We start from the raw sequence: 19,997 nt of genomic DNA, 5'->3' as shown, positions 1-19,997 counted from the left end.
TCCATAGCTGTCAACGTTTTCCTTTTTTTAAGGGAAATTCCCTTATTTCGAATAGGATTCCTCGCAAGAAAAGGGGAAAAGTTGACAGGTATGATCAGATCTCGGGGCCAAAAGCAAGCGCAACCGACCACGCCCAGCAGAACTACTGTGTTCTTTTGTTGCCCGTTACTTGGGAGTCACACAGCTTGAATTCAGTGCGATTTACTTCCGAGTGGGTGGGTCACGTCGTCCGGATCAGATTTCGGGCAACCTGTGCTATGAAAAAACAGCAGAAACCCCTATCAGGACCAACATCCGCTGAGTAAATTGCATTTGGCAAGCGCTGCACAATGTAAGGATGCGCACTTTCAGCCGGCGGACCAGATGGAGAGCAAGCAACGGGTTCACTTTCGGCTTCCTTCATGCAACGCAAGCGCGGAAAGCGGACTGCAATTCCCAATTCGCCCCGGGACAACTCATGGCAGTTCCCAGAATGCACCGCTCTTCCTCCTTTTACAAGAGGCTGAAGGCTTGACAGCCGGCAAGCTGGCGGTGACGAGGCTTGGCCGCATGGCATGCTGGGAATTGTAGTCCTTACCCTCCCCTTAACCAACGCTATATCTGAGAGATGTCAGCAAGTGGCTGACTGATTCCTTCGCTCTATTAAAAACAAAAACACCCCACACAGAAAAACAGTGGAGCAACTTAGTCCTGGGCCCCCAGACAAACCGCCCTTCCGCCCGTCGACCGTACGTCACCCGCGTTTCTCGCCGCGCGCATGCGCCCCCTTTCCACGCTTCCCCAACGCCCAAGCTGCGCAAGGGACGGCGGCTGCTGCTCCGTCCAGTCCCCTCGCCTCATTTCGGCGCATGCGCGTCTCGTCAGGTGATGCTGAGCTGTCTCCGGCGGGGCTTTGCTTTGGGTCTCAACCGCCTTATTGGAAGCCGCTGCCGTCTCGCCCCTTCCCCGCCGCCTTTTGTGAAGGAGCATCTCGGAGCAGAGCCGGCGGCGGCAATTTGAGCGGAGGAAAAGCCCCGGTAACAGGTCAGCGCGGCCTTCGAGACCGCCGGCGGGGTGAGCCCCACCCGCTTCCTCCATGCGGCGGCGGGGGGGTGGGGTGGGGGTGGGAGAGAGACCCTGGGCGGCTTCGGAGCCGTGTGGCCTCAGGAGTAACGGTCAGCCTGTGACCGTTGAGGGCGCGAGGGGGGGGGCGCGCGCGGAGGGGTGGAGCCGCGGGGTGGGCGACGCCCCGGAGCCGCGCCTCTCCCCCTGCCCCGCCCGCGCGTTGTCGCCGCCGCTTTCTTCTCAGAGCGGCGCTTGCTTGCTTGGCCTTAGGTTTGCTCCCCTCGTATCTCCGGGCGCTTTTGCTTCCCGTGTTGGCAGCAGAGAAAGTGCCTTACCGTGATGGGGGGGGGGGGTCATGCCGTCTTGAAAGACCTACGCTGGCTCCCAGGACGTTTCCGAGCACAATTCAAAGTGTTGGTGCTGACCTTGAAAGCCCTAAATGGCCTCGGCCCAGTATACCTGAAGGAGCGTCTCCACCCCCATTGTTCTGCCCAGACACTGAGGTCCAGCGCCGAGGGCCTTCTGGCGGTTCCCTTTCTGCAAGAAGCCAAGTTACAGGGAACCAGACAGAGGGCCTTCTCGGTAGTGGCACCTGCCCTGTGGAGCGCCCTCCCACCAGATGTCAAAGAGAAAAATAACTACCAAACTTTTAGAAGACATCTAAAGGCAGCCCTGTTTAGGAAAGCTTTTATTGTTTAATAGGTTATTGTATTTTAGTGTTTTATTGGAAGCCGCCCAGAGTGGCTGGGGAAACCCAGCCAGATGGGCAGGGTATAAATAATAAATTATTATTATTATTATTATTATTATTATTATTATTATTATACCAGAATTACTTTTTTAAGACCCGGTTGCTCACCGGGAGGGGACAGTTTGAGTATATCACACTGGTCTTAGTCTATAGCTGTCAACGTTTCCCTTTTCTCGCAAGGAATCCTATTCGGAATAAGGGAATTGCCCTTTAAAAAAAGGGAAACGTTGACAGCTGTGTCTTAGTCTGACCGCACTGGTTACCAGTTAGTTTCCGGGCCCAATTCAAAGTGCTGGTTTTGACCTATAGAGCCTTCAACGGCTCAGGACTGCCATAACTCAAGGCCTCCTTTTCCCATATGAACCCACCTGGACTCTGAGATCATCTTCTGAGGGCCTCATTTGTGTGCCTCATCCACAAGAGGTCCTAAGGGTTGCAACACGAGAACGGATCTTTTCCATAGTGGCTCCCCATCTGTGGAATGCTCTCCCCAAAAAGGTTTGCCTGGCACCTTCATTATAAACCTTCAGGCACCGGGCAAAAACGTTCCTTTTTAACCAGACCTTGGGTTGATGGACATTCAGTGCCCTTTTAAAATATGTTGGGGGCATTCTTGGGTGGGTGTTGTATTTATTTTTCATTATGTATTTTGTGTTTTTGTATTGCGATTTTATCCTGTGAACTGTCCCAAGACCTGCGGGTATAGGGCGGTATATAGATATTAATAATAATAATAATCTTATGCCCCCATTTCTTGTGGCAGCTTTTTCCACACCTTTTAAGCCTCCAGTTCTAGGCCAAGGCCAAGTTTATGCCCACCAGCATGGATGTTCTTTCCATCGATTAGGGCAGATACCCAACTCCAACTAGACTAGAGTTGTTCACTTTTGCAGAAATAGAACCAGTAGGATCCAAGAGGTACTTTGTTGCTATTGCTGCCCACTGCCCATTTAATGTTTGCAGCAGTCTCAACATTGTCACTGACTTTGGGGTGACGGTGCAGCTTTGTACTGCATAAGTCTTCTGTAGGCCAGAACCTGCCTCAGCTTCTGCCATAAAATCCTCTTACGGTGCCCCCCCCCATTACTCTTCATAGGTTTTTGCCCACTTAACAGGGCTGCCCCTCTGAAAAGTTGACAACACATTATAGGTAGGGGCACAAGCTTGGTCAGAGCCCACTTCAGCCAGTTACAGCTTTGCAATGGAAATGGGCTATAATTAGGCCTGGGGCAAGACATTTTGGCACCTGAGGAGGACCCTGGAATGGTGCCTCCTTCCCTGCCAGAGAAGAAGGCGTCAAGGATGATTTAAAACAGGAAGAAAGATTGGCAATAGGATGTGCTGCCCGGGTGAGTGGTTGCCTCACCTTGCCTAATGAGTGGGCCAGCCCTGACTCTAATCCTCCGTGGAAGCACCTGTGTCTGGGGAACCTGCGGCCGTCCAAATGTTGTTAGACTGCAGCTCCTATAATCTTTTAACTGCTGACCAGGCAGACTGGGGCTTATGGGTGTTGAAGTTCCTGCGTTGCAAGGGGTTGGACTAGATGACTCTTGGGGTCCCTTCCAACTCTACAGTTGTATGTTTCAGGGGGCACAGGCTTCCCGCCCTTGCTTTAACGTGATTCAAGCATTGCTTGCCTGAGTGTCATTGTTTGGGCATGTCTTAATTCAGCATAGGATTAGTTTGCAAGTCCTGTGCAGGGTTATGGTAGGAGTGGTCCCTTTCTTGAAAGGAAGCAGAATTTGCTTCTGAGTAAGCATGCACTAGAATAGTCAATGTGTGGCAGGTTGCTGTGCTTTTTATGAAATGATGGAAACACACCAGAGGCAGTCCTAGTGGCATTATTGTTTGTCTCTGCCATTGAAAAAAGAAAGGTTACTTAACTGGATTAGTTTAACCTCAAAATTGTTTAAAGTATTAACATTCATAATAGAACTTTTCAGGAGTACAGGAGTGACTTTTGCATCCATTTGTTCAATTCCTTCTAATACTGTACTCTGTAATCCTATAAGAAGCTCTTAAAAACTTTATTTTATTTTAATTTATATTTTTAAAAAATCACAAGTTCCCAAGGCATGTCACAGCAATACAGTATACAGTTATAAAAAATGAGTAAATGTGTTCCATCCAAAACTAGAATAATATAGAATCAACAAAACTAACTGTCAAAGGCCAGGGTAAATAGGTGTTTTCAGCAGGAAACGAGAATGCCAAATGTACCTCTGTGAAACATCTTGAAACAGGAGGTTTGATATATTCAATGAATGTACATTAATTTTACTTGCTGCCCCTTCAGAATTAAATTTTGATTTTAATGTGTACATGCAATAACTTGTGGCATACAACTTTTATTTAATCCAATTTAGGAGTTTCTTAACTGAACAGGGACTGTATCTCTCTAAATTATTATTTGGAAAAATTCTGCCCAGCAGGTATTAGCTGTCTTCCTGTTCCCTGTATTTATGTACTTATGCCAACTGTACTTAGGCAGTTGCAATTTTCCTCTCCTATGCTGTCTTTGATTGTTTTGGATATAGGAGTATCCGCAGAGTTTGGTTTGCATTTCTCAGTTGCAAACAAACAAATACAACCTGTTTGAAAAGGATGTACTGCATTATAACCAGCTCTATTTCGCTTTTAGCAGAAAGCTTAGACCAGGGGTGGCTAACCTTCCCACTTTCTCTGACCATTGGCAATGCTAGCTGAGGATTTCTGAAATTTGAGTCCAGAAATGTATTGAGGGCCATAGGTTTCCCATCCCCTGTTCTAGTCTTTGGAATGCAATAATGCAAAAATTGAGTCTACTTTTGGTACTTTCATTTATGTATATATAATTCTTCATGTAATCTTTATTTTGTTGACAGAATTCTAATCATGTCTGATAAAAGTGAGTTGAAGGCTGAGCTGGAGCGTAAAAAACAACGCTTGGCCCAAATCAGAGAGGAGAAGAAGAGAAAAGAGGAAGAGCGAAAGAAAAAGGAAGTAAGAACTTTTCAAATTACATCTGTGAGATGACTGTATCCCAGCTTCATATATTGAGATAAATAAACAAAGGAGCTTTATGCACCTGCTTCACTCCTCCCTACATGTGAGGAGGCCAAGGTTTTGTTTAAGCTCACAGAAGCACATACATATAATGCTAAATTGTGGTTTAGCATTTGTATGATCCAAGCATGTGTGTTACATGCTAAAAAAATCATTGGAAATAGCTTCATTCTTTTAACTGGATATTCATTAAAATGTATGTTATCTGATGACTATATCTGCAGTGGATGAAAGATGACAGCTATGTGGCATGTTGGGTGAGGTAGAAGCTATCTGCATCTGTACTGTCATCATGAAGCTTGGCTTTGTACTCCAAGCATAGTCTTACTTCTGTCCTGTTCATAGACTGCTCTAGTAGCAGCTTAGTTTAGTAGCCATCAGGTTATGAGAACACTACTCTTCCATCGGCTCAGCTAGAAAGTGATTTCCTGGCATGGCTCATCTTCCTGTAAGGGAAGGTTTTTCTCTAGCGGCATTACCAAAGGCAGTTCATTTATTCTTCGAGGCATTTTAATGCTGTGGTATGCTTGTGCAAGGGCATATGCATTCTGAAGTATTAAGATCGTAAAAAGAAACAAAAAACTATCCAGCATTCTGCTCTGGGGTGGCTCAGTCAGTAGCGCCTGAGACACTTAATATCAGGGTTGTGGGTTTGAGGCCCATGTTGGGTAAAAGATTCTTGCATTAGACTAGATGATCCTTGCAGTCCCTGCCAACTCTACAATTCTATGATACTCTTATTTTTGGTATTCCTCTGGCATGCCAATATTGGGTGTGTGTGGAGTAATTGGACCCTATGGTAATGATTTAGCAATACTGGAAAAAATTTAAAAATGCATATTTAAACCATTCTAATCAGTGTTGTACTATTTTTGGAATTAAAAAATCCATATTTAAACCATTCTAATCAGTGTTGTACTATTTTTGGAATTTTGGTGTACAAGCACAGGAAAACAGTTCAAAGTGGAAATATTTTGTTAAGACCCAAAGACGAGGACAGTATCTAAAATCACCTTAAATCATTCTGGTTTAATCTTAAGTTGACTTTTTTATGTTTAGCAAAAAGTTGTAAATAAAATTAGTGTGTTATGGTTAGAATTTTGGATTAGAACCGAGAAGACTAAGATTTAAACTCCTGAACAGCTATACATTTCACCTGGCTGACGTTGAGCCATTTATTATCTCTCAGCCAAACTTGCCTCACAGGGTTTTTTTAAAAAGGAAGGAGAGTGACATATGCCAGTTTGAGGCCCTTGGAGAAAAGATGCCTTATATATGTATTAAATAAAAATAAGAATGCAGTGCCATTTTAGTACTTTCTTGATCTTTAGCCAGTTACTTTGCAGTCTTCATATACTGGGAAATTGGAAGTTGGTACAAACACTGCCTTAAGTGCACAATTGGCAGAGATGATGTGTAGGTTTTTGACAAGCAGCTGGTATGAATCTTGGCTCTATTTCAGCAAAGCATTTAAGACCTGCTGAAGTTAAGCTTTGATGAACCAACAATCTTGAATGTAACTTCTGTGTAACTGAACTGTACAGTTGTCAGATATCTCACTATGTGATTGAACAATCCAGATATGTCAATTAGAAGCTAAATTTTTTCTCAGTACAATGCAAGACTGTGGTTACAGAAACGTAGCTGGCTGTTTTCTAATAGTTCAGTTTGATATAAATCGCTTTTTGATAAATATATAATATCATGGATCTTTGAATTTGCATAAATCTCTGGAATGGAAAGGCTAACATCAATATCTTTAAAGCATTCACTAATGTTAAATGCCATAGCTGGTGATTGAGACCATTTAGATGGGCTTTTTCTTGTAGATTGGGCATTAAAAAAGAAACAAACAACGTCCAGAAATCACAGAGTGGGGGTGGAATTTAAAAAAATATTGGCAGTTTTATATTTACTCAGTAACATGGAAATCATCTTTTTTTCACACCTACCACAGACTTGGTTGATATTTTCATTGAGCTATATCCTCCTGCCATTGACTGATTTTAGGGTAGACCCTTAGGCCATTTGTTGGTCTTTGGGAACTTGCTGCAGTAATAAGCTTAAGTTCCTACCCCTATCCACATTTGCCTTTCTCTGTGTTGTGACCAAGAAATGGCTAGAACTGGCACAATTCTTCCTCACTGATTTTATCAGTGAAATATAGATGCAATTAATCTTACCTGTATCCCATTTCTATGAAGTGAAGTAATTTTTCTTTTAAAACCTTTTTCTTGCACATAAAACAAGTGGTATGTGAAAGTATGCACTGTCACATAACTTATTTTTTTTAAAAAAAATATAGACTGATCAGAAGAAAGAAGCTCTTCCTGTACAAGATGAGTCTGACCTTGAAAAGAAGAGACGGGAAGCTGAAGCCTTGCTTCAGAGCATGGGTTTAACGCCAGATGCTCCAATGGGTAAGAATTATAAAGAAAATTTATCATGAATATCTCTCACCACCACCTTAGTGGTACTTGTATTAGCATGAAAGTTGTTACTCACATATGCATGTATCTGTTGTATGTTCATTATTGCCACAGCTTTTCTTGTGATGCTTCTCGTAACTTATTGCCTATATCTGATTTTAAATATGGCCGTACACAGATAAGTTTAATTTGATCATTTATTATTACAATATTTGGAGCATAATCCCCGAGCTTTAAAATTGTCCTATAAAACTAAATGCTAAAGTATCTGAGATATGAAAGTAATATGAAGGCATCCAAAGCTGGATTTGTTTAATTGATTCACACTATATTTCTAAAATTAAAAAAAATGTAATGTATGGATTGGGTGCAGGGTTCCCCAGAGAGGCTTCCTCTGGAAGAATGGTGGTGGCGGCTTTTTTTTTGTCCATTCTACCCTTTGCCCTGTACCCTCCCATGACACTTCCCATGAAGTTCCGGAGGGTCTGCTGGCCTGGCAGAACAGCTCTGCTGGGTGAAATTGGTGGAAATTGCCTCTTTCCTTCTTCTTATGGGAGTATCCCATGAGTGGAGTTCTGCTTGTGGGAATTCAAGATTCAAGCCAACGTTTCTGTTATTTCTTAAAGTACCCTTTAAAAAGGTGTTCAAGCAGAATGTCTTAAACTATCTGAGGATTTAGGTAGAAACAGGAATATCTTCCTAAACTGAACATATATTACAGATACCATAATGCTTAAAGGAGAGTATTTTGAAAGTACTTCTAGTAATTTTCCTTTCAAGTTGCTAAAACTTTTAATGGTTCCTTTTAAGCTATCTGTAGGCATATAAAAAGGAGACGATAACTCTGCCACAAGGGGGCATTGCAACATTGCAAGAGATTAGATAAAAAGCCTACCCTGCATAGACATGTTACTTTTTCAGTTCTTCTTTTGGAATAGGGCAGCTTCCTAACCAGTACAAAATAAACATTTTGTCCGCATGTACCTTCCTTTGGCATCAAACACTAAGAGCCAGTATTTCCCAAACGAAAGATCCATCCTTTCGCCTTGTCGGCAAACGAAAAGGCGCCTCTTCTGTGGCCCAGGTGGGTTGGTGATCCTTAAGGGCTGCATACTCTGGCAGAAGATTGTGAGGGGCCCAGTATTCCCTGGTTCTTGATCCTCCTGCAGTCTTCGATCCACCACTCCGTCAGTGAACATCAGGAGGGAGAGGGATGAATTAGCATTTAGAATGGCATATGACCCATAGAACACCCACGTGCCGCACTCATCTGCTTTGGTGATGTAATTCTTGGGCAGCTGTCCATAGCACCCTGTCACAAGTGAAGAGCCATAAATCCAGCCTTTGCTGGTGGTGACCTGCTCCACAGGAGACATGAAGTCCCTTGGGACAAGCTCCAGCTCATCATCGTTCTGCGGGGTGTATGGGTAGATCACCTGGAGGGTCTCATGATGGGCAAATCTAAGATCCCAGGAGAATATTGCAGCCACCCATTCGCAGCCCAGCTTGACATCTATGCTCTGAGCTAACTTCTCGAGCATCGGCAAGGGGCTGGCTTGGAAGTGATAGGCCAGTGTGACGTGGAGCTACTTGTGGGGTTCCACGTGAACATCAGCTTTAGAAGTGGCTTCCATAGCAAAGTCTGCAGCAAATTTATTGAGGACCTTGGTGCTGTCCTTGACAACGTGATTCCTTGGATGTGATTCCTTGACTCCTTGGATGTGAGGGCGATCTGGCTGTGACATAAACATTTTTAGTGCAGTAGTATAACTGAGGCAGCTTCCTTTTGTTTATGTCTACTTTTCAAGCTAATGTATTTCCAAATACCAAATAGCCTTTAACACTGCTGATGGGAATATTTTGAACAGAAAAAGACACTAGTAGAACTTGGTAGCCATACTTTTATCAAATATAACTTCATTGGCCCTTTTGTTGGAAACTGCTTCCAAAATTTCAGGGCTGGTGGTGCAGGAAGGACCTTAATCTTTGGTGCTCCTGTGAAGATTATAATGTTTGGCACTGGATCGTAACTGACCATACCATTTTATGCACAGGAGTAAGTCCTATTTTGTTCAGTTGGGCTTAGTCACCAGTTTTGTTATGCTTTGATCATTTTGATTTAACGTTTGAATTGGCAAACTCTCCTTGTTGTTCAAAAAACGATGAGCTGATTTTATTATTATTTATTAATTTTATTAATCGGCTACTAATTCAGTGTATGTTAAGTTTTGCTTCATTAACAGACCAGTTTTAATTGTATTTATGAGGTAAATAGTAATAGGCTTCTGAGGAGGTAGAACAGATTAAACCACTTCAGACTAGGTGAGTGATCACATTTTAAAAATACTTCCCGGTCATTAAAGGGAAAGACATGCAGATGGAAAGCACCCACAGTGGTCTGAACAGCAGGGAAATTCTTGCATAGGGGAGCATTTAAAATTCATGGGTTGTGTCCAAGTTGTTCTGTTCATGCAAGGAATTTCACTTGTGCAGTAGAAGACTCCCTCCACAAAATAATCGGCTTTAGGAGTCCAACTTTCTGGAGCAGACTTGGGAGCGTGAGGTGCATGTGGGGAGAGGAGTTGGAAGAGAATTTTTGTTGTACAAGTGGAAGTCGTTGTGTGAATGTGATAACATTTTTGGGCACAACTCCATGTTTCCGATCTGTTGTCTGCAGTGGTTTAAAATCTATTCTACCACTCTCTGCTCTGGCTCGGGTCTCACTGAATTGGAAGGTATTTGCTTCCTAACCAGTATTACATGTAAACTGCTTTATTGGAGGAAATACTATAGTTTCCTCTAATAGAAAAAGGCACCTACAATATTTGAAGGTTTTAAACCAGAGCTTTCGAAACCTTTCATGTTGATGACACACTTTTTAGACATGCATCATTTCATGACACAGTAATTCAGTTTTACTAGCAAACAGGAGGTTAAACTAACCACTTTCCAGCTGCCCTGGAAGGAGTGTGGGGAGCTTTTGCGCGACACACCTACACACACTGTCGCAACATACAGTTTGGAAAGCTCTGTTCTAAACCATCGTACTGTTTAACAACCAATAGATGGCAGTAGCAACTAGTTAAAAACATAACAAAGAACTTGATTCAGCATGTCCCTCTTAGAATAATCAAATAATTGGTTGTGTCTGTCTCCAGGACTAAGTGTTAGTGCATATTCTTTTAAAATAACATGAAAATAGCAGTTCATTAAAAAACAATGTTTTGATTTTACTAGTCCTATAGAAGGATTAATGTGTTTTATTAAAAATACTTTTCCATTTCCAAAGCTTATATTTTCATATTTTGAAGACACTGAGCAGTGGCGAGTATCATGGCATATGATTTTTAATATAGTACTGTAGGATAAGACATTCTGTCCTTCCCCTTTCTGAAAATATTTCTTATAATCAGCAATTATATCTGCAATTGGAACACTTTTAATACTTTTGTATAATTCAAGTAAGAAATCTGTATATCAGTTCAACTGCATCAGCATAATGTTTATTGATTGACTGGCTTTTGAGTTTCCCTTTCCCAATCAGAACTGCCTGAGATTTACCATGTGGGTTATGGGGGGAAACTTTATTTGTCAATGCCACCTTCCCTTTCTATTTTGGAGGGTCCCCAAATCCTCCAGAGTAGCTTTTCTGGGGTCAACAGAACAAAGAACGAATCTGAAAATTGCCTCTCCTTCCTCCAGCTGAATTCTTCTCATGGAAACTCTGAATCCAGCTCAATACATACTCCTATTTATCCTCAGTGAAAACAAAATTACTTATTGTGGGGCTATTTGGCTCTGAAAAATGCAGATCTGGATAAAAACCAATGTAGAGACATTAAAACTTGTACATCTTTATTGGATGTTGCGCAAGCATAATTAATTGATAGGCGCATGTTTTAGGTTGCATTCTGCTGCTTCTCATTTACCATTCCAGTTGCACTAAATTTGTATCACAAAATGTTGTAAACAAACTTCCCTTTGAGGTGAGGCTTTAAAAAAATATAATGTTAAGAACTTATAAATCGAGGTTTAGCTGAATAGAACAAACTGTTTTCAGTAAATAATTACAAGTTTAAAACACTGTGTTTTGGAGAAGAGCTTGTTTTATGACTCCTCACCCCCACTCCAATAATAATTGGTATTATAAGATATAACAACCCCAAATTCATTGTGTAAATTTTAATAACATATTTCAGTTTCTGAATAACAGTTTTTTAGCAAAGTATTAAATTGTAGAATCCTTATTTTCCCAGCGTTTTGTATAAAGTATACTTGCTACATAACCCCAAAATGCATTAAATGCTAAAAACTGCATGAGTCTCCAGCATGATATGTTAACATTGTCTTTTCCCCTTTTTTTCTATTATTCATTTTCATCCATTTTATTTTATTTTTTGTTTACCATCACTTTTTTAATGCTTCCATGTTAAATTAATTTGGAAACATCCTAAGCTGTGCAACCTCTACGACTAGTAACAGCGGATACCTGTCTGTTTCACTATTTAGTCCCTCCTCCTATGTCTCCATCTTCGAAATCTGTGAGCACACCAAGTGAGGCTGGAAGCCAAGATTCTGGTGATGGTGCTGTTGGTTCTAGGTATGTTTTCTTAAAGATTTCCAGATTTAATATGTTGGGGTCTCAAAAGTGCAGTACAGTATTAAAATTGACAAGTGTTAACGTTACTGAAAAAATAATTTTCTGCTTTAAAAGTATGGCACAATCTCTCCCAACATGTCATAGGACCCAGCAGAACCCTCTCCTTAGCATACCTTGGTCATTAACCAGAATGAGAGGCTGGTGTGATTTCCTATTTCCCCATCTAGCCTTCTCTTTCTAGTCCAGGTCTCTACCCAAGAACATACTTTAAAGTTTACCAAAACTTTTGGATGAAATCTTCGGTTACAGAGGAAGGGTTAGATGAGGAAGTGGGCAGTGTGCCAGCATCTGGTTCTAAGTAATGAACAATTTTCATATACCAAGGAGGGAGGGATTGTACCATATTTTTATTCTAAATTACTTTAATAAGTCACATAGTTCACTTAGCCAGTGTTTATCCAATGCTGCACCCCAGTTCATTGTTTCTTGCTTCTTGTTTTTAAATTCAACTTATTACTCTGTATGCTCAAATATATCTCTCAGGAATGTTCTGATAATTATTCATTTTACCCTGGGATTGCTATATCATCACTGGTGGGCGGTGCACACACGTACAGACATGCTTATGCGCTGAGCATTGGTATTTTGAGCAGATGTCAAGATCATCAGTGCCATGAGTCAGGTTAAACTGGCCTACATTAGGGTGTAAATTATCTCCCTGAAGAGCCCAGACTCTTCCTAAAAATCGGTATTGTGAGAATTTAGGATTGGCTTTCGGTATTGTGAGAATTTAGGATTGGATGCATCCATGTACATGGAACATACAGTCTTAAGTTGAAATGGAAGTATCATTTCACTACTAGATATTGCCTCCTGGTGGGTCACCAGTAAGAGAAACTGTGTCATTCTGTATTAATTCATATAGTCATAGATAGCCTTAGTTTACCATCAACATGTGGTTGGGTGCAGTCATGTGCAGATGGAAATCACTTGTAGTGTAGTAGTTCAGTTGTGACTGTGGGCTTCATTTCTGCCATTTAAGAAACTTACTTTGTTTTGAAAAAAAGAAAAACGATGGTATATCTGACCTGAGCCCTCAAAATAGGGTAGAGTTCCACTTTCTATTGGAAAATAAGGAAGTGTATCTTTAGGTTAAGCACCTAGGGGACAGAACGTATGCTTTGAAAATTCCACAATCATCTGGCAATGAGGGAGCCACAGTAGCACCAGTCCTTCATGTGCCAGAAGGATTGCATGAGAATTTCTGGATCATACAGGAGAAGCCCATCTGGTGGCTTCTCCTGCGTAGTTTGGGGATTCTCGTATTACATTTGGTGGGGCATAAAAGAGCAGCTGTGCTTCTGTGACTTTCCTGCCATGAGAATTCTATGAAAACCAAGTCTTCCATCATGGGCTTCACCCAATAAATGGTGTTGATTAAGGGTTCTAGCCAACTGTGTCTGTGGATGGGTGGAACACAGTTTCATTCACACAGTGTGAATTCCACTTTCTCTCCTCACCCCTGGAGCCCCCTGCACTAATCTGGAGAGTTGAGGGACCCTTCAGAGCAGATGCAGGGGGGTGCAGGGGCCAGGAGAGGAAGGGGATGTTCTGTTCTGTGAGTTATATCCAGTGGTAGTGCAAGTGGAAGAAATCTTGTACCTATACCTATATGTATGTATGTGTTGGTTGGACCACAGCCTGGTCCTAGGGGGTTAAGAATTATCTCCAGATGTATGTTCTTCCATACAAAGCTGCCTGAGTCCTAAGATTGCCTTCAGATGCCCTGTTCTCCATCCTTCCAGCAGCAGTACAGGGCCTTTTTGGCTATGGTACCAAAACTAGAATTTCTTCCCTGGGAAAACCATTAGGTTCCCTTTTGTCTGTTTTAGGCAAGTTTTGAAGATCTATTCATTCAGGTGAATTTTTAATGTTAGCGCTCTGCTATTTTGTAAACTTTTTTGTTATGCTTTGGTTGCACTTCTACATTATTAATGTTTTGTTGTATTGCTGGTGATTTTATTTTTGTGTGCTGCTTTGGTGCATCCTGTTGTAGAAAAGAGGGGTATGAATGAAATTTAATAAATAATTGGAGTAATAAATTTATAGTGAACAGTAGACCAGTTATTTTAATGCAAAATCTATCTGAAATGATTTTCGAGTTTCATGAAAGCAACTTAATTACTTATCAAAAGACAAACTTCTTTATTCAGAATTTTGAATATGGTTAGTCATTAGAACGTCTGATATGTGTGTTTATTTATATTTGCTTTGCTTTTCTAGCATTCTAGCATTTTCTAGCATTCTAGTAGGCCACAAGACTAAAATGTATACAATTTTATTTATGTAGGTTAAAGCTAATGCTTGGTATGTTACTCTTATATACTATATAGTTGCAACTTGAAATAGTTCCTAAATGGTTGTTGTCTTAAACCTACTTACAAGAAAGTACATCTCAAATTCAGCAGACTTACTTCTGAGTAAACATAGTACTGCACTGCTTAACTTGCTGAATGCTGCAACATTGACTGTCTTGAGTTGGCTTTAAATTAAATGACATAAGCCCAAGGCAGTGCTTAACCCATAATTATAGCAATGTCACATCTTGGAAACACTAGCAGCAGTATATCCCAGTGGAAAAGTGCTTTTTCCTGCACCCAAAGGTTTATGTGTTGACTCATTTCCTTTACCAATATGACAATTTCCTGAACATATTTAATGCTTCGGGCAAGATCACAGTATGTTAACAAACTGGATCTCGGGTGACACCACTAAATCTATGTAGCTGTATAGTGTTAATAAACTCTAAGATAAGTCAAAGCTTATCCTTGACTGAATGCATCTCTAAATACAGGGGCTGTCACCTATTTAAAGAAGTGTTAGGTGATTCATTGTATAACTTTTAAATTTGCATACATTTGCATGCGTATAAAAGATCTGAGGGTAAAGAACCCTGCTCTTTGTTAGGACCTGATGCAACACATTCACATCTATCTAAGAAAAGCCATTTCTTCCGTGTGGTAAATAAGGGGGCGTGTCTTCTAAGGAAATACCTTCCTTCCACAGGTGTTGCATTAAAATGTTATATTTAAATTAAAAACAATTACACTTTTTAAAACCTCAGTTTTAGCCGAGTAAAAAGGTTTTAATCAGTCTTACAGATTGATCAACTGAATGCTGTCGCTCTACTAATTGTTCTGAACTGTATGTTTCTATTTTAATTGGTATGATGCATGTATTGTAGTAGCTCTGAATGTCCACTCAATTTCCACTAACTGATATTTCTGGCACTTTTAAAATATCTGAAGCCATCATATTATTGTAGCTTCCGATAGCTTTTAACATTTAATAGAATGTATTTGCTTCACTAATCTCTGGCCTTTTTTGCTAATGCTGCATGGTTGTTCTTCAACCTGTGTTGTCAGGACGCTGCATTGGGATACTGATCCATCAGTTCTACAGCTTCACTCTGATTCCGATCTGGGGTATAGCAGAGATTTTTTTTATCTTCCATCTTTGTTGTAATGATTGTCTTTTATATAAGCCAAATTATTTCACGTCTTAAAATATAATATGTAAAACAATTTTAGCTATGCGTTTAAGGTTGCATCCAGATCATTAAGTGAAAGTGATGTATGATGTGCAGTTTATTGATCATCAGCTTCCACAAACAGTATGTTAAACCAGAAAAAGGTTTTGTGTTTGGGGAGAGCTGTTCGTTATATGACTGAACAAATTTGATCTGGCGCATGTACATTTCTGGATTGCAACCTCTGAATTTATATTCAGCATCTTAATGCAACTAATTTTCTAAAGACTTTTAATTTACTAATATACTAAATATTCTCGTATTTTTTTTAAAAAAAATGACTTTATGACATCCATGTCAAGTCGTTAGTCATGAATGCCTTGTCTAAGTCTACATACCTTTGATAAAGCAATAATACTGGTCTTACAGGATTATTGAGATAATGTATGTGGCTTGCTTTGGGCACTTTGGGGGGGGGAAATATGATGTTGTATTTTTATAAAACAGGGAAGAGGGCCAGTAATTTTAGGCATTTTCCTTACTCATTGAGTGAAAACATTAATGTACGTATATCTAGATCAGGGGTGGCTAGCCCATAGGCTGGATCAAGTGCTCCAAATTTTTTGGCAGTGAAAGTAAGTTTTAAAGTAGACTCAGAGCTGGGCCTTGGATAGAGAGCTCCTTGAGGAGAGATGCAAATTGTTCCCTCCCCACAATCAGATTGGTCATTTGATGACCTGGGAGGGAGCAGTAACCTTCTTCAACTGGTCTGCACAGATCAGACGAGAAGGAGGGACTGTGTGCTGGTTTGCATGTGAGAGGTGCTGTGGGTGTGGGGTGGCTGTACTCGCTTGGCCATACACACCACTGACATGCAGCCCCTGGAAGGTTGGTCAAGGGTGAATATGACCCTTAGCCAAAAAATGTTAGCCACTCCTGATCTCGGTCAAATAGTTCCCTGGGAATTTTGCCAATTGGTGATTGCAGAGGTATTACAACATACTGATTTCTTAATTGCATTATATTATTTCAAGATGGTAACACAGTTTTCTGCAAGTTAAATTGCAGTTGTGTTGCATTGGCACAGAATTCACACATTTTACATTGGCTTGGTCCAGCGACATGCTGTTCAAATGAAGTGGGCAGAATATGGCTTTCCCATCCCCAAAAAACTTCTCATGGGGGCTGGAGTACACTACTGAATGGAGTGGACTGCAGCACAGGAATCAGAGGAGGTTCCTTCTGTTGTTTATGGAGGAAATTTGTTTAAATCTCAGTGCATACCAGTTATATGGGCTAGCGTTTCTGCCATCTGAAAAAGCAGCATAACAAACAAATCAGTTTCTTGATATTTTATTTACTTTCCTTTGTTTCCCCTTCTGTGCTGGCTTTTTATTTTAAAAGAAAAAGATGTATAATTCAGCAATAGTTAAATTTAATACTTGTTATATAGAGATGATGGATTGTCTGACTTTCCACACATTTGTTCGATGTAAGTTGCATGAATTGTAGTTGCATTATAACTTTCTCCATCATTTTTTTTTAGACGTGGACCTATTAAACTTGCAATGTCCAAAATTACACAAGTTGACTTTCCTCCTCGAGAAATGGTCACATACACAAAGGAGACCCAAACACCAGTTATGACTCAACCAAAAGAAGGTGAATATGACTTACTCTTCCTATTCCTTTGTTTTTAAAACCCCGCATGAAGAGGGTGAGATGGGTTATGCCACAGGGGAAAATTCCAAAACTTATTTTGTGAAAATACAGGAATAGAAATGTTTGCAGGACAAGAAATTACTATTTTTGCATGTGACTTTGGGGTTTGATAGAATACTGGCTTATTCATTAGATGGTCTGTTCCTTAACTCTACAAGTTGCATCCAGATTTGGGAATTTTTTTGGCTCCATGGACTGAATCCTAATGAAAATTTATTCTCATGGGCCAGAATTTACAGGTGTGCAGGGCTGCTCACTTGTCAATCACCTGGTGTCACAATGTTGTTGGGTGATTGAGCCATTTGAAGTTCTGAAGTTAGGACTGTGAAAACCTGATCCAAAGAGCTGAAGGAGAATCTTTCAAGAACAGTGTGAGGGACTGTAATAGGAAAGAGCACTTGGTGAAAATCACTGATCCACCACCTTCCTCCAGCAAGGAGTCTCCACTGGATCCTGGTTTCCTATGAGCAGAATGAGCCCTTCCAATTGTGGAGGACACATCTGGATCCGACCCTACTTATTTTAACAACGTTCTCTTATCAAATTAAAATATATCCTTCAAAGATGAATAATACTTTTTGTTTCTTTTACATAAGGTGTAAACAGTGGAACTAATTATGATAATGAATGCAAAGAAGGCATTTACACATAACAGTGAGAGCCAGGCACTGTGACTTTTCTGAAGCTCTTGTTACAGTGCAGTGTTCGAAACTCCCATTGTTCTAGGCGCATTTTGTGACAGGGAATTTCATTAGCGCAAGCAGTTTCTGAGCTGTGGGCGTAGTACTGTGCCTAAGATTTCAGATTAAAGGGAGGACCTTTTTCTGCCTCACTACTTCCAGCTACTTTCTGGAGAAGAGACCCTCTTAATAATATTGGGGGGTGGGCATGGGAAGGACTAGACCATGTGAAAAATGAACGTAATATTTTAGCTGCAGTTCATTCCTTTTCAGTTTTGTATTCTTGTTATAAAAAAGCACACCTAGACGTTCTGTTGTTGCACCCATAACCTAGGTTTAAGGTGCCATTTAGCTCCTAGCTTTCATATCTCAGTTTCTAATGCTGTTACAGTGCCTCTGGGAGCCTAATGGGCAAGCCATATGCTAAAATGAACAGTGCCTTTCTTCTTTGGCAATGGGAAATGCTGCAGCAAAAACTAGAAAGTATCAAAACTCTTTAAGTTCATATGGTCCTTGCCTGTGCATGCACACGACTTTGGCTCAAGCCTTGTATGGCTGTGACAACATGAGGAACAGAGGAATAGAAAATTGTATTTGCTAGTATGTTTGGCTATATAATTCAAGGAATAAAAGTTTCTGCTGTCTTTTAGTTCAAAGAATTTACAAAGTGAGTTTTAATGAAAGGAAACATACTTAGGATTTCAGCTTCAAAAGAAGACAGGCTAGCTCAAACTGCATCTGTAGAAAATGTTGATTAATGAAGACACTTCTATAGTTTTGACTTCATTTGGTTCTGTAGCTAGAGTTTTCATTTAGAGGTATAAGGCCATGTGCTTTCTCCATCATTGAGACATCTGCTTAATTGGGTGCAGTTTAATTCCATGATGATAGTTTTCTTCTGCTTGTCTCATGTGAGCAGATCTGACTTGAGTATATGAATACCAGGAGTGATGGTTCGTTTTCTTTTTCATGAAGTTGAGTATGGCTGAACTAGTTTTCAGTCAGAATTACAAATGAAATTGAACCTTGGCCATGCTGTAATTTCATGCAAAAACAAACAAATTGTGCAAATGTCCACCCTTAGAGGTTACAGATGGGACATGGTACTATCTCTCTTTATCTTCCATAGAAAACCTAGGAAGCAGCATCGGTGCATTAAGATGTGCATCGTGCCTAGTGCGTGGGGAACTTGTAGAATTGGGTACAAAAGTAAAGATCCATCTCTTTCTGGAATCTGAAAATGATTAGAAAAGTCATGGAGGATAGGTTCATTAGTGATCATCTCATGCTCAGTGTTCGTATGTCTGTGACTGTTGGATGCCAGAAATGAACAACAGGAGAGAAATCACTCCATAATTGCTCTATTCTATACACATCCTCAAGCATCCATTTCTAGACACCGTTGGAGACAGAATGTGGGGCAGATGGGCTATTGGTCTAGCCCAGTATGACAATACTTATGTTCTTAACCACAGCCTGTCCATCTAATTCTTCTTAGAGTGCTCCCACAGTAAAATAACATTTCTGGATAGAATACTGTGTGTTAACCGAAACTTGCGTATCTTCTTCCAGCTATGTGCTTTTGAAATAGGATTCAATAATCCCAGAATATGAGCAAACAATTCCAAAGCAATGAGAGAATAAAAGGTGGCGCAGATACTTGTTTCTCTTAATTGCCAGTGCCAAGTTCTGTTGTAGAATAGTGTCAAGTGAGCTCAAGATACAGTATAGTATAACGTTGATCTCCTCCCAATCCATCTTTCTGCTGTTTGCTTTGAACTGAAAAGTACATGGGGGATACATGTCCAGGTTACGATAGTCACTAGAGATTTGGGTGTTGATGTTTATCTTTGGGGAATACAGAGTGACTTCAGATGGCCTGCCAGTTATTCACTTATATCAATAAGAGTCAGATACTGTTGAATGAAAAACTGTAGTTGTTTCCTTACAGTGTTACTGATGGGTGTCACTGTCAGTACTTTGATGTTCAGAACTTCTAAAATAATGAGAGAAGAAAGAAAATAAGACAAATTGTGCTGCTCTTTACATCCATATTAAGCAATACAGTTCAGATTCAACAACTTTTCTCACCATCACTGAGACACTGAGGCAGAGAATGTTTTTCTGTTAAGGGCTGCTTAATCTGGTAGCAGGGACAAGAGCCAGAAATGGATAGAGTTTGTTTCATTGCAGGATT

The 19,997-nt window shown here is 40.6% G+C and overlaps 1 protein-coding gene across 5 annotated transcripts in view; it reads left to right on the top strand.

The window, feature by feature from the left end:
• Window positions 1–825: 825 nt before the first annotated feature.
• Window positions 826–19,997, top strand: part of DYNC1I2 (dynein cytoplasmic 1 intermediate chain 2) — a 39,284-nt gene continuing 20,112 nt past the window's right edge. Inside the window, exons 1-6 of one of the 5 annotated variants that reach the window (XM_053359682.1) lie at window positions 826–1,023; window positions 4,660–4,777; window positions 7,146–7,260; window positions 11,725–11,869; window positions 15,295–15,354; window positions 16,945–17,060. In XM_053359682.1, coding sequence (XP_053215657.1) covers window positions 4,670–4,777; window positions 7,146–7,260; window positions 11,725–11,869; window positions 15,295–15,354; window positions 16,945–17,060 — 544 coding nt within the window. In that variant the 5' untranslated portion in view covers window positions 826–1,023; window positions 4,660–4,669. Of the gene's footprint in view, window positions 1,054–4,659; window positions 4,778–7,145; window positions 7,261–11,724; window positions 11,870–15,294; window positions 15,355–16,944; window positions 17,061–19,997 lie in introns of all 5 variants that reach the window. The other 4 variants (XM_053359691.1, XM_053359701.1, XM_053359711.1 and 1 more) reach the window with 4 other exon arrangements.

Source organism: Podarcis raffonei, chromosome 1 (assembly GCF_027172205.1).
Source record: "Podarcis raffonei isolate rPodRaf1 chromosome 1, rPodRaf1.pri, whole genome shotgun sequence".
Classification (NCBI taxonomy): Eukaryota; Metazoa; Chordata; class Lepidosauria; order Squamata; family Lacertidae; genus Podarcis; species Podarcis raffonei.
The sequence above is the reverse complement of the archived record's forward strand: the minus strand, read 5'-3'. Positions and strand labels throughout refer to the sequence as shown.